We start from the raw sequence: 24243 nt of genomic DNA on the forward strand, positions 1-24243 counted from the left end.
TGAAGTAACACCTGCACTTCACGCTCTATCTCTATTGCTCTCAGCAGCTGAGACCATAGATCAAGTTACCCTGCAGTGTATGGGTTATTTAGCCCCGTCCCTACCAGTTTCACCTTTCACAGATACATAGTTTCAGTTCTCTCCTATGATAGCTCTTTAGGAGGATTCTTCAAGATCCAATGCAGATTTGGTACTCCTTTTTAAACTATTACTATTTTGCTTCTCTCACATTCCATTGGAAAGAGGATGAACCAAGGTTTAAGTTTTAAAAGGTACATTATATAGTGCTTCAATAAGTTTGTCGTAACTCTAAGTTACGCATACCTTTAAGAAACACTGTGACGTACATTCGTACAAGCCCTCCTGGTTCTGATACTGCCATTTTATGAGAAATTCTACACGACTACTTAGTGTTCATACAGAAGAAGAACGACTAACATCTGTAGCTGAAACAAAAAAGAAAAAAATCCTTGAAATTAACTCCAGGTTTCCGGCCACAATGAATCTCCTACCAACTTTAAAAAAAAAAAAAAAAAAAAAAAAAAAAAAGGGATTACAGATTGTTCTCATGTTTGAGGTGCAAAATGTTCTTGTTCTGTTCTTAAAAACAACATGGGAATTCATTGTGATGTCTCAAACACTGTTTTTCAAAGCATTGCAGCTCTGTTACATAATTTTCTCCACAGACATCTGACTGGTGCTAATAATTGCACAGTAACACCATCCAGTGTTACAGATATTACCAAATAACTATAAACTGGAAAAAACAAAAGCTGTAAGCCTAAAGGTATAAACCAAATGTCTTGTAACACTCTTGTATATGTTACATCTCCCCCAGGACTCAGTGAAGACACATTTTTTGAACTTTCTGCATTACAAAGGAGTTCAGTATGCCTTTGTCTGGGTGAGGCAGTGATATCTACATAGTGCTAGCACCTCCTAGCAGCTCTAAAAGATCTTAGAAAGAAATTTACAAGAGACAGTAAATGTTTTAAAAAATTGAAAGGCCAGCACTTGAATTCAACTGTGAGGTTTAAAAAGTCCCATCAGCATCCCATAACAGTGAAATAAAAGTCCCAGAGTTCCTTACTGGATTACCAGAACTCATAACACCAGTGGTGCAGCAGATGAAAGCCCAAGACACCCACTTCTCACTTAAAAGGAAAATAACAATCATATCCCTTCACTGCAGGGGTTACAACAACAAAAACAAAACCAACCAACCAACAAACAAAAAGAGTTGCATTAGCAAAGCATTTTCTCCAAAAGTGTGTGTGTGAGAGAAAGAGAGAGAGAGAGAATATTAAAAGAAATGCCAAATCAGTGTTTTTCTGGCTGAAAAAAAAAAATGAATTAGCCAGAAGGAAAAAAATATATATATACGAAAAACGCATGAGTTACTATATCTTAAATGCTTTACTTTTAAAATTTCAGTCTTCAGTGTTTGCCAATAATTCATCATCCAACCAACCACAGCATGAATCTGTGAGGGATTTTATCCCTGGGTTACTTTAGCATCTACAGAGATACTTGATTAAACATCATTTATCCTCATGAAGTAAAATTAGTATTAAGAAGTCAGCAGCTTGAGACACTTTTTTTTTCCCCCTTAAACGACACTGTATCGTATCTTTAAAGTAGAGTAAACCTTACACTGACCAAAAATTTGTAATCCAATGCGTTCAATTTACAGCAAGGCATCAAGGGCAACTAGAAAGTAGCCGCTATTCGAGTGACCTCAATCAGTTTTATTTTAACACACGCATGGTATCTCCTTACTGAATTCTATTTAGCAGGGCTAAAAATGTAAAGGGCATCAAATGCAGGCAGTAGAAGGGATACTTCGAGCTGAAGAGCGTTTTATTTGTTTCCTATGAGAACTGGTAAATTCGACAATATTCACTTCTCCCATACCTCTACACCTTTTTTGATCATTCACAGACTAATAACCAAAAAAGCAAGCAAGCAAAAAAAAAAAAAAAAAATGAGAGAGAGAACTTGTCGTCAACACACCTAACCACTACGCAACGGGCGATGTTTGTACGTGTAAGAGGCTGACTGCTAAGGCAGGATACAACGGCCCCAACACCCCCTCCACTCGTGGTTAGCTTTTAACACCTTTTGCCACGTTCTGTGAGCGCACCGAGCCGCCGCCGGACCTAAAGGCAGCCCGAGCAGCCCGCAGGCGTTTCACTCAGCACCTGCCCCGAGGCGGGCACAGGGCGGGGAGGGCTGGGCACAGGGCGGCACCGCCGTGCCCGAGCGGCGCTTCGGGGGCGCCCAAGGCGGCTCGGCACCCCTCGGGCACCTGCTGCCCCGCCGCGGCCGTGAGGCTGCGCCCTACGCCCCGCCACCAGCAGCCCTCGGGCCCCGCGCCTCACGACTCCCGCTCTCTCTCGCCTCGCTCCCCGCTCCCCTGTACCTCTTTGCGGCGGCGGCGGCGGCGGCGGCTGGCCTCGGCTGCCGAGCGCAGCGAGGAGCGGCAGCAGCAGCAGCAGCAAACTTTGCCGTGCCATCGCTCCCGGGCAGCCCAGCTGCTGCCGCCTCGTCCCGCCGCGGGACAGCGAGCCGAGTGAGCCGCCGCCGCCCGGCAGAGGCAAGGAGCCCCCCGCTGCCCCGGGACGGGAGCAGGACACACCCCTGCTCCCCCCACCCCGCCCCGCCGCTCTCCGCCCCGCCGCTCCGCGGTGGCCCCTTGCCCGCTCCCTCGGGGGGCGCTGAGGCGCTGAGCGCGCGCGGAGCCGTTAAACCGCCGTTAACGGCCGCTGCCGGTGCCCCCCGCAGCCCCGGCACCCACCCTCCTGTCACGGCCCCGAGCGGGCGGGAGGGAAACGGCGCTCGTCGGTCCCGTCTGGGAACGGTGTCCCCAGTTCACTGTCTGGAAAACTGAACGTTTGGCAAGTTATCTAAAAGGCAGGAAAATGCCTGTACGGTGAAAATAATATTTTATTTATTTATTTTTTTAATTGGAAAACTAGAACTGCAACTCAGCCAAATGCGTTTCCCCAGCTGTGTCTTGAAGTCGTATGGCAGTTGTGTCTTGAAGTAACGCTGTCAGTGCTATACGCGTGACAGGAAATAAAATCTGTAGCAATGCGTAAAGGAAAAATTAATGTTGCGTTAAAATGCTGATTAAAATCTATTGCGTGGTTTTCTGAATAGAAAAAAAAATCTAAAAATAAATAATAAAACAGATTCTGAAAAATTGAAGGACGTGTACGGCAAGACTTGGAACCTGCATATAAGCAGACTGAAGAAGTGCATAATAGTGGTGATTGGTAGAAAAACAGAACTTGGCTGAACTGCAGAAGGTACAAAAACAAGGCTGATTCTGGCTTGCACAGTCACCCTTTACAGACCATCCAGCACAGAACTTCAAACTGAACGTTCTTTGTGTTTTGCAATTGTATGTATTTCCTGACATAAGTACTTCAGTATGTATGCACACAAACACATCTTTACTTGCTGAAGTCAGCATTAAGCAACTTTATAGATATGTCTGGTGTCCAGAAAAAGACTTCTGAATTTGTTATATTGTCTAGTTCAGCTCCCAAACCACAGCCTTTTCTGTTGGTGAATTTCTGTTGTTACTCCAAACCCAGATTCAAGGGAACACAGCATTTTGCGTACAATAGACTGTTGCATCCAGCAACACAGCCTGTTTGTTTCTTCCCGTCATCATGCACTAAGTAGACTTGTTCTTTCTCTTCACTGCAATGGCTCGCTTTTGAGGTTTCACCCCAAATAGCCTGGGTTCTGGTGCCTGTACTGCTGTTAAAGGATACACATCACTTCCGTGGCAGTCTAGAAGCTGCTGTGCCTCCTCTCCCAAGAAAATGCAGCAACAATAATGCTCTTATATGCTCAGCCATTTGTCACTCAGAAGCAAATGGAAAATGCTCCATTCTTCTTGCTGAGAGATTATGTAGTGACCTTCTGCACTTCTTACAGAGAAACCCAAGTTCAAGATTCATCTTGATGGTTTTCATCTCAAAAACTATTTGCTTTGTTGTAGAAGTATACAATGAGACATGAGGGACAGAAAGGGAGATGGTGTTTATGGCACTACCCACAGCTTTTTCACTGCCTGTTTAGTCCATCAAGTGTTTCCACATCAGCAGTAATTGTCCTTAATTTCTGGCTGCTTCTCCCTCTGTAATTCTCTTCATACAAATACTTTGACTATGAAGGATTGTGTACATATGTGAGAGGAATAAGCTATAAGTTACTTTATTAAAACCACTTCACCCCAATTGTATGCCTGCAACTTGGAGAATTCAGTGTCAGTTTTATTGCTAAGGATTTGACCAAGTCTACACCAGTTTGACTCTAGAAGCACATTTATCGGTTGCATAGAACTGCCGAGGGTGCTAGGCCAAACATGGTGATAGCTGCTGTGTACCAGCCAGATTAGCATGAGTTGCAAAATCCCCAGCTGGAGAGATCCTTCCCACAGCTTTGAGGGCTGCTAACCCAAGGGATGAGTTTGAGAAAACACTCCAGAAGCAGACTGTAGAAACCACAAGTGAGACCTGAAGGCAACATCGTCTTCTGCTTTATGTGAAGGTCTCCTCAGATCTTAGGTAGTAGACTCAGATATGGATTCATCACTTACAGGGGTTGCAATGGGTTAGAGTTTTGTCTATATGTTCAAATGCCACTCAGATCCTGTCACCCTTTTAATTCATACACAGAGATGACTCAAATTCATTGTTGTCAGTGCAGCTTCTCAGGTTGCTATTACTCTTGAAAACAAAAGCTAGCACTTTTCAGTGTCTGCCCCGGCATGTTTTCCTCTTTTTAAGTCTCTGCTAAAATATCTCTATGACTCATGAACTATTAAGATCAACAGCAGATTGGTTGTAGAGGTCTCTACTTCCCAAAATATCAATATTACACCAATATTAAACCCAACATATGTTATTTACCTGACCTTTTCTTCAAATCGGCTTTTCCTACTGTTGAGCCTGTGTGGTCTTTAATGTGAGTTGGCGTTGTAAGGACCCACTGCCAGTACAGCTGTACTGCTGTCATACCCTGGTACCTAATCACCACTCAGAGCCAGCACTGACACCTCTGTAACTGTACACCAGAGCCATAAACTTTAATAGTTTGGGGACGCAGAGAGACAAGATATGCCAGGATAACCTCCTGGCTTATTAAATCAACTACAATTTTCACATCTGAACCACAGGAAATAATTTCATACTGTGAAATGCCAAGCTCTGTCAAGAAGCAGTGAGAAGGGGCTGCTCCAAAAACTGAAATGAGTAAGAAGGTGAAGACAACACTGAGGCAGGCACGGTAGTGATCTCTTCAGTGGGGCTTGGTCCCACAGTACGTGAATGAAAGCAGAGAAGGTCTGCCGACAATAACTAGGATCAGTCAAGAGTCCAGATCTCTGGACTGGTTCAAAGTGAGGAGACAGATCTGAGGTCAAGCCAGGAAGCCAGCTCTGCAAATCAGGGTCTGGATCACTGAGGTGCCAAGGCAGGCAGAATGCAGGCAGAGACCAGGGGCGAGGGTCTGAGTTTAAATGCAGCACCCATGCAAAGCAGGGAGGCACCAGCAAGGTTTCTCCCAGCTCTTCCTCACACAGCTCTGTCACTATGGCCGGACACAAGGTCACATGTCTGGACCCTGAGCACTGGCAGCCAAACCCATAGAAGCAGGGAGAAGAGGCTGCAGGGCCTGCTGGTACGCCCACCACCATGACAAGCTGGGCAAAATGGAGACTAATATGAAGCTGTCAGCTCTAGCATTTGTTGAAGTGAGAACTGCTGGGCTGAAAGAAGGATGTCAGTCAAATCGGGTAACAGTTTATCTGGGGACAAATGTCACTTAGTATCTTTGTGATCTTTGCACAAAAATGAGTTTTTTTGTTTTTGTTTTGTTTTGTTTTGTTTTGTTTTGTTTTTAATGAGTTTTGCTGATAGATTAAGATTGGGCATGACCATAAACGTATGCAATTTTTGTTCTTGATTACTGAAGTAACAGAAAATTAGAAGGTACCGATCCTAAATAATATAAGATCCAGGGTCATGCACATAAAGACTAACAATAACCACTTCTTATGAGAATTAACAATAGAGAATCTAGCCAGGTGAAACTCCTGGGTGAACATTACTCACAAAGCATTTTTGAGTGACAAGAAAGATAAAGCTATGAAATCAGCTAGTGCCTAGGGTACATAAGACATAGGATCAGATAAAATATTTCCAGTGAAGATCTGAAAATTAATACTGTTGTACTGTTACATCCCACCTAGGATATCATAGGGAATTATGATCACCCATGTTCAAGAAAAATGAATTCAGACTTAAACAGAGCAGAAGCCTCTGGGGAATGGAGAACTTAACTCAAATATAGATATTAGAAAGCCTTGATTTGTTTAACCTAATAAAATGAAGACTGAAAGACATGAGACAGTATATCAGGGATGTTAATGGATGGTATTGTCACAAAAGGAAATGGGCGTAAGTGAGATATAGATGAGTATAGGCTGGAAAACTGGAAGATCACCAGGGAGCTGATCATGTCCATGTACTCTGCTCTAATGAGACTGCACCTTGAGTACTGTGTTCAGTTTTGGGCCCCTCACTACACGAAGGATATTGAGGCCCTGGAGCATGTCCAGAGAAGGGCTACAAAGCTGATGAAGGGCCTGGAACACAAGTCTTATGAGGAGCGGCTGAGGGAACTGGGGTTGTTTAGTCTGGAGAAGAGAAGACTCAGGGGAGACCTTATTGCTCGCTACAACTGCCTGAAAGAAAGTGGTAGAGAGCTGGGGGTCAGCCTCTTCTTGCAGATAACTAGTGATCGGACTAGAGGGAATGGCCTCAAGATGTGCCAGGAGCTGGAAATTAGGAGAAATTTCTTCTCAGAAAGAGTAGTCAGGCATTGACACAGGTTGGTCAGGGAGATGATGGAGTCACCATCCCTGGGGGTGTTTAAGGAAAGGTTGGGCGTGGTGCTTAGGGACAAGGTTTAGTGGGTGACATTAGTAGGGTCATGGTTGGACCAGGTGATCTTGGAGGTCTTTTCCAACCTTAATGACTCTATGATTCTAAGATAGTTTCTAATTATTACATGTGGAAACCGTCTTCTGTCAGGAGAGCAAGAGGAGAAAATTTAATTGATTTGAAGGTAGAGCTCTGCAGATTTATGAAAGTAGTTTCATGACAAACTTGCCTGCAAAAGACAGATGAATGGATTTGATGACTTGTGCAACCCTGTCCTATATTCCTAAGAGGACTGTAATCAGAAGGTAAAGCAAATTAATATGAAAAAAAGTGTAAAGACAGAGAGAAGCACATACAGCACTTAGGAGGAGCTGAAATGTGTGACTCACAACAATAAAATATTTAACCAATTTTAAGGGCAAGGTGAGATATGGTCAGTGGTTGAGCCAAAAGTCAGGAGGAACCAGAGATATCCCCATGCCAGGGTTTTGCTCATCCAAAACAGGTACTAGGGAAGGGGCTGGCAAAAGACAAGTGAAAAGGCTGAAAAACTGAGATCGTAGAATCATAGAATCATAGAATATCCTGAGTTGGAAGGGACCCTTAAGGATCATTAAGTCCAAATCCTGGCACCGCACTGGTCTAACAAAAAGTTTAGACCATGTGACTAAGTGCACAGTCCAATTGCTTTTTAAATTCAGACAGGCTCGGTGCAGTGACTACTTCACTGGGGAGCCTGTTCCAGTGTGCAACCACCCTCTCTGTGAAGAACCCCCTTCTGATGTCAAGCCTAAAGTTCCCCTGCCCCAGCTTAACACCATTCCTGTGGGTCCTGTCACTGGTGTTTACAGAGAATAGGTCACCTGCCTCTCCATTCCCCCTCACGAGGATGTTGTAGACTGCAATAAGGTCCCCTTCAGCCTCCTCTTCTCCAAGCTGAACAGGCCCAGTGACCACAGCCGCTCCTCATACGTCTTCCCCTCTAGGCCCTTCACCATCTTTGTTGCCCTCCTCTGGACACTCTCCAACAGCTTATGTCCTTCTTGTACTGTGGTGCCCAGAACTGCACGCAGTACTCGAGGTGAGGCCGCACCAGCGCAGAGTAGAGTGGGACAATCACCTCCCTCGACCGACTAGCAATGCTGTGCTTGATGCACCCCAGGATACAGTTGGCCCTCCTGGCTGCCAGGGCATGCTGCTGGCTCATATTCAACTTGCTGTCAACTACAACCCCCAGGTCCCTCTCTGCATGGCTGCTCCCCAGCGTCTCATCGCCCAGTCTGTACGTATTGCCAGGGTTACCATGTCCCAGGTGCAGGACCTGGCACTTGTTCTTGTTAAACTTCATGCAGTTGGTGATTGCCCAGCTCTCCAATCTGTCCAGGTCTCTCTGCAAGGCCTTTCCACCCTCATTCAAGTCCTCAACTCCTCCAAGTTTGGTGTCGTCGGCAAATTTGCTCAGAACACCTTCTAGTTCTAAATCATTTATAAAATTTATCTAGTCCAAATCATTTATAAAAACACTGAAGAGGACTGGCCCTAAAATGGAGCCATGAGGGACACCACTAGTGACCATCCGCCAGCCAGATGTGGCTCCATTTACCACAACCCTTTGAGCCCTGCCTGTCAGCCAATTGCTCACCCATCGTATGATGTTTTTGTTAAGTTGCATGCTGGACATTTTGTCCAGTAGGATCCTAAGGGAAACCTTGTCAAAAGCCTTGCTGAAGTCCAAAAAGATCACATCAGCTGGTTTCCCTTGATCGACTAGACAGGTGATCTTATCATAAAAGGAAATCAAATTTGTTAGGCACGACCTACCCCTCATGTGTCCATGTTGGCTGGGACCAATGACAGCATTGTCCCCCAGGTGCACTTCAATAACTTCAAGAATCATCTTCTCCATAATTTTACCAGGCACTGGTAAAAGACATGAGACTAACAGGCCTGTAATATCTAGTGTCTTCTTTCTTACCCTTCTTGAAAATTGGCACAACATTTGCCAGCTTCCAGTCTACTGGGACCTCTCCAGATTCCCAAGACCATTGAAAAATATTTGAGAGAGGTCCCGCGATGACATCAGCCAGCTCTTTAAGCACCCTGAGATGAATCCCATCTGGACCCATGGACTTGTATGGATACAGGCAGAGCAGCAAATCCTGCACACATTCAAGGTTGGTTGGGAGTTTGTCCTTCCCACCGTCATGGTCCTCCAGCTCAGGGCACCCTGAGTCCCAAAGCCCATCATGAGCATTGAAGACAGAGACAAAGAAGGAATTAAATGTCTCTGCCTTGCCTATGTCATTGTCTGTGAGGAGACCTTCCCCATCAAGTATCAGACCTGTGTTTACTTTGGTCCTTTTTTGGTTCACATATCTAAAAAAACTTTTTTATTGTCTCCCACAGACATGGCCAGCTTCAACTCTAGTTGGGCTTTGGCCACACAAATTTTTGCCCTACAAACACAAACAGCATCCCTGTAGTCCTTCCTCGTCGCCTGACCCTCCTTCCAGCAGCTGTACACTTTCTTTTTTCACCTAAACTCCTGTAGAAGATCCCTGGTCAGCCAGACTGGCCTTCTGCCACACCTGCCTGACTTCCGATATTTTGGAATTGCTTGATCTTGTGCTTTTAGGAGGCAGTGCTTAAAGACTGACCAGCACTGATGGACGCCAATGCCTTCAAAAGCAGTTTCCCATGGGACCTTGCTGACTAATTCCCTGAGCAACCTGAAGTCTGCTTTCCCCATATCCAGTGCTAAAGTTTTGGTGGCAGTTTTCCTTCTGTCACCATAAATTCTAAACTCAACCACTTCATGGTCACTATGACCAAGACGGCTGCCAATTGCCCCTTATCCCACAAGACCCTCTCTGTTCTCCAGCAACAGATCTAGGAGTGCACCTTTCCTAGTTGGCTCCCTTAGCACCTGCACCAAGAATTTATCATCTAAGTGCTTTACGAACCTCCTGGACTTGCTCGTGTCAGCCGTGTGGTGATCCCAGTTGACGTCTGGCAAGTTGAAATCTGCCATAAGGACAGGGGTAGTTGATCTTGAGACATCTTGTAGCTCTGCAAAGAATTCATTGGCGTTGTCGTCCTGGCCAGGTGGTCTGTAATAGACTCCCACTACGACATCCCCTTTATTTGTTCATCCCTTAATCCTTACCCAGAGGCTCTCAACTTTGCCATCACCAACTTGAAGTTCCACACAGTCCAGCCCATGCTTCACATACATGCATATAGGAGATACAAGACCAAGAATCAAGATCAAAATAGGGAATCATATTCAAGTTCAAAGGTGACATAAGGAGGAAAAAGGAGGAATCCAACACTGGTGGAAAAGCATTCTCCTGAGGCTTTATTGCTAGGGTCATTGAGTATTGTCAGTTTACAGGCTAATATTCTCTACTGGGTCTGGCTGGGATAGAGTCACCTTTCCCTGCAGCAGCCCATACAGTGCTGTGCTCTGCATTTGTAGCTAGAATAGCACTGGTATCACACCAGTGTTTTGTACTGCTGAGCAATACTGACACAGCATCAGGACTCCCTCCAAACCCCCCAAGAGCCAGCAGGCTGGGGGTGGACAAGAGCTGAGGAGCGGGCATCACCAGGGCAGCTGGCCTAAACCAACCAAGGGGATATTCTATGCCATGTGCAATGGCTCAGCAACAAAACAGAGGAAAGGGGAAGGAGAGGAGGGCTCTCATTATGAAGATGTCTGTCCTCCCAAACAACAGCTATGCATATTGAGACCCTACTTCCTGGGATGTGGCCAAACATTGCTCACTGATAGGAAGTAGAGAGTATTTTTTCCTCTCTCTCTGTGCTTCAGTGCAGCCTTTGTTTTCTTTCCTTCTTCCTTATCCCTTTAATTAAATTATCCTTATCTCAATCCTTGAGCCTTTTTTTTATTCTTTCCAGCATACTTTCTTCCCCCCACTTCTGTGGAGAGGGAGTGACAATGTGGTCGTGGTGGAGTTCAGCTGCCCAGCAAGGTAAAATCACCACATATGCTAACAGGTCCAAAATAGCTGTGGGTCAGGAAGTAATCCTGTAAAATCAAAAGGGAGAAAGCAAAAATAATTGAAAGAACAGGGAGAGAATAAGGTAGACCTAGACCTAAGTATTAAAGGGAGGGTAAATATGGCAATTTGACATGAAAGGATATGAAGAGAAGGATGACAGTTGTAGTGACTACGTCCACAAGAGACAAGAGTAGAGTTGTTAAGTTTGATGATCTACCAGTGGCATCAGAATGGAGCTCATTTATATTTCAGTTCTGTCATATTTCAAACCCTCTATTTTGCCTTGCTCACCATCCCTGTAATTACTCAGACTATGAATATAATGTACCTAACCCACCTACTGCCATTATTTTTGATGAGTTTTACAAAGCTAAATGCTTATCTACTAACACTTCGCAGTTATTGGCATGAGGAACAGATAGGAGTCATGGTCTTGCCTGATACTGGATTCTATGTGCCATTTGTAAGAGCCACTCATTTATTGTCTTGACTTCTAATAACTTCCTTTTAAGCCATTGCCATTTCTGCCTCTGCCACTATTTTAAGTAGCATTTGTTTTAATTTTTGTCCTATGAGAAAGAAGCAATTTGGAGAACAATGGCAGTGATCTTATGTTAGCTTATGTTTAGCTAGAAATGTGAAGCAGAAAGCAAATAGGGTTGCTCAGCCCATAATTAACTTTTATTGCCTAAGCCTTTATATACTCTCCATAAATAACATACCTGTTGCAAAACGTTTTGCAGCTCTATTTTCAGGAAATCAGATAACTACCAAAAAAAAAAAAAAGACTGATTTCAATAGCTACTCATTACAAAAAGAAATGCTAGATCTTACTCTAATTTCTCATTTTTGGAATGCATTTAAAAATAGTCCCTATCATTCATTTATTTGGGAGGTCTGTTGCATGTGAGAAACTGCCAAAATTGTTAGAAATGATTAATAAAAAGAGTTAATATCTACTAATTTTGCCCTGAAGTATAACTTTGCCTCTCATCAAACAGAGATGAGGTTTGTTTGGCTGAATCATCAGTGTGGGTTTTATGTTTTCCTGCCAGTCATTAATGAATTGTAAAAAAAAATAAAAATTAAATAATATTAATAAAACAGAAGATTAAACCAATTCCGTAGAATTATACTGACTTGCCATCCAAAAAAATGAAAATTACCACAAAACGTGTAGACAGAGAGAGAAACAGATGGATGATATCTGACAAATAAAATTTCCAGATAGTGCCCCATCTGTTTCCTTCTACACATTTCAGCAATAAGCTTTTTAGCGTTATAGGGTTGCTTAGGTGATATTCCTCTTCACAGTGACATCACACTCAAAGACCAGCAAAAGCAAGCTGATGCACTAATCTAAGAGCAAGGATCAGTTCATTAGACTATTAGCAATTTATATCCTCAGAAATATAGGCATTAAAATTCTCTCTTTTTTAATTGAAAGATCTTATCTACAGGAATTTGTTTGATGAACACTTTGATTTGCTTTTGAAATAGTTCTCTAGAAATAATAACACTAGTACAATTAGATTAAAAAAATAATAAAATGTACACCAAACATATAGATAGTAAAACTGATGTATTTCTAAGTACATCAGTGGCATTAGATCATCGTAAGATGTGATGAGTTCCTGATGATCTCTTGTAGATTTGAAGGCTGTGTTTCTTTTGCTGCAAAAATCTGAATTTCCAGCTGCTCTGCTAAAGTTTTGTGTGTTCTTCACTTCCTGATACATTGCTAAACAAAGCTTATTTTTCATCTCCCAGAATCTCAATGACTTCCTTTATGAAAGAAAAATATGTTGTTGTGGTGGTTTTACTGGGGTCGGCAGCTGAGCTCCACCACAACTTCCCCTCTCCTCAAAGAGGAAGGGGGAGAAAATATGGCACAGAGGGCTCGAGGTTTGAGATGAGAATGGTTTCATTAAAGGGAAAGGGAATGGGGAGAAAAAGAAACAAAAGAAACAATAAGTCCATGTGGAAGCACAGAGAGGAAAAAAAATAAATTAGTCTCTACTTCCCATCAACGAGTGATGTTTGGCCTCGTCCTGGGAAATAGGGCCTCAAAATGCATAGAGGTTGTTCAGGAGGAACAGCCCCCTCCTCCACAAGAGCCCTACTTTTTATTGCTGAGTGTGACATCAGGTGTTATGGAATATCCCTTTGATTGGTTTAGGACAGCTGCCCTGGTGATGTCCCCTCCCCACCACTTGCCCACCCCCAGCCTGCTGGCTTTTGGGGGCTTGGAAGGAGATGACTCCATCCCAGACAGACCCAACACAGTTATGAATATTGCTACATTTTACAAAACAAAGTTCATGAACTAAGCCTTATGTTCATGGAATGATAACCGTACAGACTATCCAAGAGGCAACACACTCCTCCCAGTGACTTCAAGGAATCAGAGCAGGTGCTAATCTAGCAAAGCATTTAGACAAATTTCTTTCGTCACCTGAGTATTCATGTGGACAACTGAAATGATTATGAAGTAGTAAAATCAATGAGAACAATTACATTGTTAAACTTACAAAATGATTATATCTTACTGAGCAGGCGGTATTGCAGTTTGATATGGTAAGGAAAAATTTCAGCATTTGTCTGGATCAAAACTTTTGAACTCTATCATACTGGAGTAAAAACCATGGAAATCTAGAAACTTATCATAGAATCACAGAATGACTTGGGTTGAAAGGGACCTTAAAGACCATCTTGTTCCAACCATAAGCAGGGACTCCACCCACTAGATCAAGTTGCTCAGGGCCTCATCTAACCCAGTCTTGAACAACTTTCAGAGATAGGGCATCCACAATCCCTCTTAGCAACCTGTTCCAGTGCCTCACCACCATCTAAGTAAACAATTTCCTCCTAACCTCTAATCAAACTCTCACCTATTTTAGTTTAAAATCATTCCCCTTGTCCTGTCATTATCTGACTGAACAAAGAGTCACTCTCCATCTTCTTTTATAAGTCCCCTTCAAGTACTGAAAGGTTGCAATGAGGTCACTCCAGAGTCTTCTCTTTAGGCTGAACAGCCCTAGCTCTCTCAGCCTTTCTTTGTAGGAGAGGTGCTCCAGCCCATGATCATTTTCATGCCCCTTCTCTGGAACCGTTCTAACAGGTCCACATCCTTCCTGTGTTGGGGGCTCCACACCTGGATGAAGTACTACAAGTGGGGCCTCACAAGGGCATAGTAGAGGGGGACAATCCCCTCCCTCAACCTCCTGGACACTCCTCTTGATGCAGCCCAGGATGCAGTTGGCCTTCTGGGCTGCAAGAGTGCACTGTCAATTCACGTCAGCCATCTTACAGAGTACCTCGCGTGGATCGACAGCAGCAAGGGCTCCTGGCAGGGAGGTGGACAGAGCCAACCCCTAAGCCTGCCTCCCAATAACACAGTGCAGAGCTCTTTGGTCAGATCCGCAGCCCCAGCCCACCCCCCGAGCAGGCAGGAGCTGCGCTTGTGCCTCCATGGGCACTGACGTGGTGCTGGTGGAGCCAAGGCTGACAGCAGCCAACCAAACCATGATAGTATAAAGGCAGTCCCCAGGGAGTGCCATGAACAGGACGCACAATAAGACACTTGGCAAAATAGGACACTTGGCAGTTAGAGCAGGCAGCCCCCTCCTAATTCCCTGCAAGGGGTAGTAGCTGATCCAGATGCTCACCTGCAAGACAGAGGGCTTGACCACCCACAAGAGGAAAAGGGCTGGACCCTCGTGTCTCTTCGAAGCAGAAGGAGGCGTCTGCCCCCAACAGCCACGGTACTGCCAAACCCCACAGTGTCCCTGGGTAGTAGATTTGAGGCTCTTGGGCAGGAAAAGGATGAGGGTCTGATCAGTAGTTAGAACCCAGGCCCTGAGAAGCGTGTCATGGTCAAGGGAAGTACCAAGCATAGTCCCCCCATTCTGGGGCCAGATGAGGTGCTGCATCCAAACCAGTGCCACAAAAAAAAGGGCAGAGAGTCATAATGATCGGGGACTCCATGCTGGGGGGCAGCAAGGCTCCTGTTTTCTGCCCCGATAACCTCTCCAGAGAGGTGTGTTGTCTTCCTGGAGCGTGTGTCAGAGACGTTAGGAAGGCTCTGCCACAGCTCATGAAACCAGAGGACTATTATTCTCTTATCATCATTCAGAATCTGAAACAACAAAAATGAGTAATATAACAAAGGACTTTGCATCCCTGAGAAGAATGTTGAAGGGATTAAGGGTGCAGGTAGTGTTCTCTGTCTTCCCGATGGGTGACTGGGGCCCAGAATGAAGGAGGAGAACAGGACTAAATGACTGGCTGAAGGGGTAGTATCTAGACCAGGACTTTGGGTATTCTGATCTTGGGCAGGCCTTTGAGAAGCTGCTGTGGGCTGCTGTGGGCTGTTGTGGGCTGCTGATGGACTCCAAGAAGACTTCCCTTCAGGAAGGCTAGAAGGAGGATCCGGGAAACTACAGGCCAGTCGGTCTCACCTCTGTCCCTGGAAAGGTGTTGGAACAGCTTGTTCTGCGTGCCATCTCCAAGCAATGGGAAGAGAAGAATGTTATAAGGAGTAGTCAGCATGGATTCACCAAGGTGAAATTGTGCTTGACCAACTTCATTGCCTTCTATGATGGCATCACCAGCTTGGTAGATGTGGGAAGAGCAGTGGATGCCATCTACCTTGACTTTAGCAAGGCTTTCAGTACTGTCTACCATGACATCCTGCTAGCAAAGCTGAGAAAATGTGGGATATATGAGTGGACAGTAAGGTGGGTTAAGAACTGTATGACTTGCCGAGCTCAGAGGGTGGTGATCAGCGGTGCAGAGTCCAACTGGAGACCTGTGACTCGTGATGTTCCTCAGGGATCGGTGCTGGGTCCGGTCTTGTTCAACATCTTAGTTGACAACCTTGATGAGGGAATAGTGTCCACCCTCTGCAAGTACGCTGATATTACAAAGCTGGGAGGAGTGGCTGACATGCCAGAAGGCTGTGCTGCCGTTCAGCGAGACCTGGACTGGCTGGAAAGATGGGCAGGAAGAAACCAAATGAGGTTTAACAAGAGCAAGTGTAGAGTCCTGCACCTGGGAAGGAACAACCCGAAGTATCAGTACAGGCTGGGGGACAACCTGCTGGAGAGGATCTCTGCGGACCTGGGGGTCCTGGTGGACAACAGGTTGGCCATGAGCCAGCAGTGTGCTGTGGTGGCCAAGAAGGCCAATGGGATCCTGGCGTGCATTAAAAGAAGTATGGTCAGAAGGTCAAGGGAGGTGATCCTCCCCCTCTACTCTGCCCTTGTCAGACCTCTCCTGGAGTACTGTGTCCAATTCTGGGCTCCCCGGTACAAAAAAGACAGGGATTTCCTGGAAAGAGTCCAGCAGAGGGCCATAAAGATGATACAGGGCCTGGAGCATCGCCTCTATGAGGAAAGGCTGAGAGACCTCGGTCTGTTCAGCCTTGAGAAAAGAAGACTGAGAGGGGATCATATTAATGTTCATAAATACCTTAAGTGTGGGAGACAGAGGGATTTGGCCAACCTCTTTTCAGTGTTTTGTGGTGACAGGACAAGGGGCAATGGTCAAAAAATGGAGCACAGAAAGTTCTGCACTGATACATGAAAGAACTTCATGGTGAGGATGATGGAGCACTGGAACAGGCTGCCCAGGGAGGTTGTGAAGTCTCCTCTGGAGATATTCAAGGCCTGTCTGGATGCCTACCTGGGCAACCTGCTCTAGGGAACCTGCTTTGGCAGGGAGGTTGATCCCGATGATCTCTTGAGGTCTCTTCTAACCCCTATAATTCTGTGATTCTGTGATTTTCCACCAGAATCCCCAAGTCCTTCTCTGCAGAGCTGCTCTAACGAGTTCTTTTGCCAGTCTGTAGTCATGTCCAGGATTGCCCTGATCCAGGTGCAGCACCTTGCAATTTGGCTTGTCAGACCTTATTAGGTTCATGTGGGCCTAGTTCTCAAGCTTATTCAGGTCCCTTTGGATGGCATTCCTTCCTTCTATTGTACCAACTGCATCATTCAATTTGGTTATCACCAGACATATATAAATGGAAGAATTCTGAATGCAATGCTCTCTTCCAGAGAATAGCATAGAATTTTCTCTTCCATGGAAGAGCAAATGCTTTTGTGTATGTCTACAATGATGTCTGTCAAAGGGTCAATTTCTATACTAATAGCATATAGTTTTCATTTTAGCGATCTTAAAATGCAAAATTAAGGGATGTTTCTCTACTGTGTATGCAGATCCTCAAAGAAAACTTGTGACCATCCATAAATTATTTATTTTCGAAGATTGTCATGTGATTAAAATAAGATTTTAAATGGGGAGGTTAAATGAGCAACTTTAGTTTAAATAAGTATTTGATTACCCAATCTTTATTAATAGGTACACTCTATCACTATTGGCTGGAAAGTGGTTTTAGTCAAATAAAACTAGTCTGTGACATGATCTCTAAATACGTTCATTATTGGTATACACACCCATCTGTTTTTCTGCAGAACTACACACAGTACAGAAGCATACACTGCTTGTTCTAGATATCCAAGATAATACCAGTTCTACACAGAACCAATCAAACATATGATGAAACAAGCATATGGAAAATAATTCTGCTAGTGAAACAGTTGATCTTGTTCTATCTTTACCAGCAAGAAACTGAATGTCTTGCACATCATCTCTCGTCAAGCTTTAGCTTGACAGCTTGGCTAAGATAAACAAGATACATTCCTAGGTTTGTTTTATATGAGGCTGGTGACTGGATGTTCAGAAGAACAGAAGGCTCTTCATTCTGTTTCTTCTAATCAGTCCAAGGTTGTAAACTTCCAGAACATACTACAAAATCTATTTCTTCATGAAAGAACTGTGAAAAAAAAAAAAAAAAAAAAAAAAAAAAAAAAAAAAAAAAGAGAAGAAATTTTGAGCTTACTCTAGAAAACAGAGCTCTGTATATTTCATATCAGGCTTTTTTTTTTCTTTTTTTCTTTTTTTTTTTTTTTAATTTTTGTTTATTCTCTTTTCAAGTTTTTGTCCCAAAGATGTTGAGGTAGCATTATTTGATTTCTTTGCTATAGACAATTAATTTATGGACAGCTCATTTGCTCATGCATTTGTTTCAATTTTTGGCACTTTTTTTTGTTGTTGTTTATAAATACTGAGGAATGGCTTTGCACATCAGTGCAACATATGCAACTATATGCACTAGACAAATGCAGGTAATGTTTACTTCTCTTTTCTTGCATTTGTTTACATGTTTGGGATACATTTCACTTTAGTAGAACTTTTGACAGTTTTTCACTGCATACCTGAAGACATATGAACTAGATGAATGGACCATTAGATAGGCTGAGAATTTACTGCAGACTCAAAAGGCCATAATCAATGACCTTAATCAATACAAATGGCCATAATCAATACAAACAGTGTCTGGTACCAAAATAACAAAGAGGTTTGGACTGGGCCACATAATTTTTAATTCATTCATCAAAGCAGATTTGCAGATGACACTAAATTAGGTGAGGGGTCTGGCACAACAGCTGGTAGAGCTTCACTTCAGTGGGACCTGGAGATACTCAAGGACTAACAAAAGCTGAACAAAGCCATGGCTGACTGAATCTAGTGTTGGCAAAAGAAATGCATCTGGTAGAAGTTTGGACTAATAGACCTCTGAGCATCTCATCCAACCAACATTTCTGTCTGTGATTTCTATCACATCTGTATGGCATGCCAGTTCAGTATATTAGGTGGGTGTTGGGCTTTCCTCCCAAGCACCAAACAAGACCAGGGGAAATGGCCTCAAGTTGCATTGGGGAAGTTTAGGTTGGATATTAGGAGAAATTTCTTAACTGAAAATGCTGTGTGGCATTGTAATAGGCTGCCCAAGGATGTGGTTGAGTTACCATTCCTGGAGGCCTTCAAGAAATGTGTAGATTCAGAACTTAGTAGCGTGGTTTAGTAGTAGACTTTAGTAGTAGGTTAAATGTTGGAAGTATTGTATTTTACATCTTTTAATCCAGTTACTGCTTTTATAAAATACTTGTTTTTACAAATGGATAACGAGGTATGTGATATAAACTGTTTTCTGTGTTTGGAATATTAGACAATAAAATCTTAAAACACATATCAAACAGATATTAAAACCATGCATTATGCTTTAATAACACTAAAAATACATATAACAATAAAAGAACAGTATTAAATGTGTACATATAAATATATTTCTAACAGCTGCTATATATGGCTTTAATTTTCTGATGCTATATATACACAAACACTTGCTGTATTTTAGATGCTACTTTTATTGAAAGTACAATTCAGAATCTCAGAATGACTGAGGTTGGAAGGGACCTGTGAAAGATCATCTAGTCCAAATCTCCTGCTGAATAGGATCACCTAGAGCACATTGTGTAGGATGGCATCCAGGTGGGTCTTGAATATCTCCAGAGAGGGAGACTCCACAACCTCTCTGGGCAACATGTGACAGTACTCTGTCACCCTTACAGTAAATAGGAGAGCTATGAGAATCCTCTTTGGGAGCCTTTCCCCACTTCTCTTGGGAGCAGGATGTAAGCTCAGGCTCCCTCTCACCTGCTTCTGTTCCTGAGCCACGATGCAGGTATGCTTGTGCATACGTACCTCCCTGACACTGACCTGCAAGCCTGATTTTCTGGCCTGGTCTCAGACCTGTCTTGGAACTACAGACTTATTTGGCAATCACTAGACTGTGTGACTACTGTCCCCAGACCTGTTCTGCTCTCCTCATTCAGGTGCTCTTTTCAGAGAGGCCACTGCCCTCTCTTCCTTGGTGTTGTCCTCAGCGTTAAGCTTGCCTTGTGGGGCAGCTTGCCTCATGCTGCTCCCTCACACCAATAAGATAGTGTTCATAAGGATTAGAAGTCTGCATACTGTAGGAAAGTGACCTGAATTAGCTCAGCCCATTACTGTTCTCCAAGGGATGGTAACATCAGTGGAAGCTTTGTGTCCCCTTGTTAAGCATTAGGAGTAGGTCACAACCCTTTCCTATGGATACAAGGCCCATATTGTTGAGGTGCAGGGGATGATGAAACAGTCCTTGAATCATAGTGCTCTCCTGGTGTTATGTCCTGTTGGAATGGATGTGAATCCCTGCCACAAAAGATTTGAATCATAAACAAAGTAGATACCAATCCGTTTACATCACTCGGCATAGTGTTTTCCAGCATGGAAAAGGTCTTCAGAGTAAAGCAGAGTATAGCTTTAATGAGAGACAATCTTTAGCTTGGAGGCCTTATCAATGAGGATGGATAAACTAACCAAGAGGTGGGAAAACGGTAAAAAATCCTGACCTTTGGCAAAGTGAATTTTGAACAGCTCATTAGAAGGCTCAAAATATTTTTCCTTTAAAAGTCCACTTCCTAGAGGTAACTGATTTCCTGTAAACAACAGCTTCATTTTAAAACTTTTTTATTTATTTATTTATTTATTTATTTATTTTTTATAGTCATATTGATTGCAGAGGAAATCATGAAAATTTGACCTAGGTGCATCCAAAAGAATCAAAAAGCTAGTGAATAAAATAACTCACCTTAAAAAATCTTTCTATTCTTATGAATTCTGAATTTGATTGTGAATGCTGGCTGCTTATTATTGGCAATACAAAGCTGAGCCTTTTTTCAATCAAAATGCATTTGGGGTAGAATTTGGGGACTGGGACTGGATTTGAGGGAGCAAGAAAAAAAACACCCTTCAAGCAGACAAATGGTCCTATTGATTTTTTTTTTCACCCCACACATGCACAAAAATTGAGCAGGTTCAGAGATTTGCTGAGAAGACATTCAGCCTAGCTTCTTTCTCCCTTGTGCAGTAACCATGATAGCCCCTCCCAGCTCACACAGCACCATCACTACACTCTGACCCAAGGCTATTTGGCCATGGCATGTCAGAGCTCCTGTGGAGTGCAGGCAGCCTGCTGTCTTGGAGTGTGTGGCAGACTGCATTCAGAACCTTGACAAGAACTGAGAAAAGTCTTCCTTTCCCTATGACCTAGGTATAGACTAACTGTGCGTCAGTACAATTAACTAGTTTCATAGTTTTCTTTAGTGTGGTTTGACATTGGGGTTTTTGGTAGGCTTTGTGTGCAGGGCTGTTACTGTACTGAACAAAGGTGCTTGATCTGTACAGAAGCATCACAGCAGTAACCATAGAGGATTTGCAAAGGATACCAAAAAAACTTTTTTGATTAACTGACTCTGTTGCTACCAATGAAAGAAGTAAGAAATCTACGAAAAAATACATGTGGATGTCTACTTGCAGATATGATGGAATTACAAAATAAGATAATGGTATGGTACCTGAAATCACCAGGCCTTCTTCATTTTATAATGCAGTAGCCTGAATGGTTGATAACACAGATGAAACAAATCAAAGAGAAATTAGCATCGTCAAAAAATACAGAAAACTCAGCTTTGTTTTATCACTGTAATACACGTGAACTTGATTCTGAGAACATAATTCTCTTAGTAGGATCAGCGTGAGCAACACTGAAAGTTATAATCTGTATGAATAAATCAATGTGTTTTTTCTTTTTTTCCTTACCTCATAAAGGAAAAAGAAAAATTGTGGTTTAGAAAATACACATATGAAAGTTTAAGCATCTGAGTAGCAAGCAATGATTACTTTGGCAAGATGTGTAGGCATTTATATCTGAAAAGCAAATGGAATTTAATTATTTTGACAAACTGCTGTAGTTTTCAAGATTCATTGCACATGAAGAAAAATTAATATGCTTAACAAGTGATCATTCCTGTTCAAGCCTAGTAGTTCAAAACATTCAGGTGTTATTTTCTTGCTTCTAGTTAGCCTATTAAGCATGGAATTATATCATTTTCTATATATCACTTGAGCAATAGTGCTTTACTTTGGAAATGTGTTGCAGTTCTGGTCTAAGCAAAAACTGCTTCATCTCCTCTTCTACCAGGCACTAGACTTTTAACTTCAAGCGTGTTTTCAAGGACTATGTGTTCCCTCAGGTTTTGTATGCATTTCAACTCAGTTTCTGTAATGGTGAGCCACTAACTCACATTAACGTGTGGTGCGTCCTATTGTAGCTACTCCCTGATAAGAAGGCTGTTTTATTTTATAATTAGGGAGTTTTACTTAAACATCTGCAACAGAAAGATCCATACCTACATTTACAATGTTTTCTAGATCTATTCCAATGACTGTCCTGGGAAGAATATCTGGGGGACTCACAACTTCATTCACATTCATACTTTAAATTTCTGGGGCATCTCTGAATATCATAACCTGCTGTGATTTCACAGCCCTGGCTGAAAGGAACTCCAACACTATTGTTTACTGATAGTACCATTTCATCTTCCAGATTCTCAGATGATCAACAGTAAGTTACAAATTTCAATATACCCAACTCCATCTTTCAGGAATTAACGCTAGGTCTGGTTATTTCTAGTCCCTAAAATGAAACCTAAGACAACATGATCATGTTTAATGGGGAAACATGCCCAGCTGTTCCTGGCTTTAAGCAGATATACATTCCTTCCAATATCCATGGAAAAGAATCTATGACTAGCATAACTAACTGAAAGAAGAGATGGCTGTTCAGTATACTTTGTGCTCTCACAGTCACACCACACCAGCACTAGACACATCAGACATGTTTATTATGCCCAGGATTTTTGGAATGCCAAGCAAACATATTTCTCACCCTACTGTACTGATATTCATTACATAGCAAGTTTTACTTTTGTTGTTAGCATTGGTACTTATTTGGTACAATTTGCCATTGCTGAATGTTTAAAATGTTATTGCCCACCAAAGCTGATTGTGATGTGGGTTTGATGATGTGAACTTTTCAAAGTCTGGAAGGCAAATGAATCTTTCTCACTCACATAGTTTCAGTAAGAATACGCATTTCTAAGACTTTTGCTCATGTGATACTTGTGGATCTGGTCCCATGAGTAAAATTTATCTGTAACATCATCACTCCACTTTCCCTAACTGACTCTAGGTAAGTCCAACTCTTTTCCTTTTTTTCCATCTTTTCCATCTCTCCTGCCATCATTTACCCCTCTTCCTGAAGCCACTAGATTTCTTTCATTCTCCTTAAAACAGGCAGCAGGTTAACTCAGCTGGCTAGATTAAGGAAAGAAAACTTGTTCTACCCTATGTGAACTCTGCTTTTCTCTTACTTGTAAAATAAGTTTCTCAGCACAATGGAACATACACATCACTTAGCCATGCTCTGGTCAGATTTCCTGCACTTGAGGATGATTTTGGGCAAAGCAGGACCACTTCCAAGTCCTCATCACATTCATATATAACATCCTGCTGTTGTGCATGCTCAGAGAAGCCCAGGTCCTGTTGAAGGAAGAATGTCATTCTTTTCAGTGTCTAACATAAGGCATAGTGGGTGGCTGCTCATGCATTCAGCAAGCCCAAAAATCTGTCTGTGGGATATTTCCCCCACATTTCCAATTTTCCCCTCTCTACCTGCTTTCCCTGAACCTGAAACCTAGATTCAGGACATACTACACCACCTTTTATTTTTTAATCTTATGCTCTGAGATCTCTAATTCCAGGGCTAACAAACTGCTAGAACATGAAGAGGTTTCCATCACTCAGCAGAAATCCATAGAAGACTTGCCTCATGTTGTGGGGTTTACAAGAGGGGACATAGAGATGGGTTCTGAGATATCAGTGCCTGAAGAACAGGCTTATGTCCTTTTTCTTTCTCCAAGTAATATGTTTCATTTTATAGAACTTCAGTTGCTGGTGTTAGACTCCCTTCATCTACTAAAACTTGTCTCCTGGGAACCAGTTCTTTTCCATATCAGTCTAATCATGTAATTAGGAAGAAGAAACAGGAACAAAAGATGCAGTAGTAACACCTCACTGTCTGTTTTAGAGGCCCACTGATGCCTGTTTGAAATCCCAGTTTCATTTGTCCTTGAACAAGTACCGGCAAAATAACAATGCTATAAAGATTTCCGTCTGTCAAATGACAGCCTGGCTTTAGTACTGAACTACCTCTGGTGACTGAAGGCACAGATTGACATGAGGAACTCAGTTTCTTGCCCATCTACATTTTCTTTTGGGTACTTTCTGGGATGACCTGACAGTTTCTTACACAGTGTGCCAAGAGATAAACGTGATGAGTAGAAAGATGATCTTCTCAACTGCTTAACAGAGAAAGGGGAGAGTTGAAGAAATACAGGCTTCCAAAGCAGAAGACAGCTCCACTGAGGACTGTAAAACAACATCTGAAAAATCACCTGTGTCTAAAC

The 24243-nt window shown here is 42.9% G+C and overlaps 1 protein-coding gene across 8 annotated transcripts in view; it reads right to left on the bottom strand.

Moving 5' to 3' along the window:
• Positions 1-24243, bottom strand: part of LAMA2 (laminin subunit alpha 2) — a 401748-nt gene that overhangs the window by 375446 nt on the left and 2059 nt on the right. For 4 of the 8 annotated variants that reach the window (XM_072036022.1, XM_072036019.1, XM_072036020.1 and 1 more), the window contains exon 1: positions 2423-2623. The exons of 1 other annotated variant lie outside the window; for it this stretch is intronic. In XM_072036022.1, coding sequence (XP_071892123.1) covers positions 2423-2516 — 94 coding nt within the window. In that variant the 5' untranslated portion in view covers positions 2517-2623. Of the gene's footprint in view, positions 1-2422; positions 2624-24243 lie in introns of those variants that run through there. 3 more of the 8 variants (XM_072036026.1, XM_072036024.1, XM_072036021.1) reach the window with 1 other exon arrangement.

Source organism: Anas platyrhynchos, chromosome 3 (genome assembly GCF_047663525.1).
Source record: "Anas platyrhynchos isolate ZD024472 breed Pekin duck chromosome 3, IASCAAS_PekinDuck_T2T, whole genome shotgun sequence".
Lineage (NCBI taxonomy): Eukaryota > Metazoa > Chordata > Aves > Anseriformes > Anatidae > Anas > Anas platyrhynchos.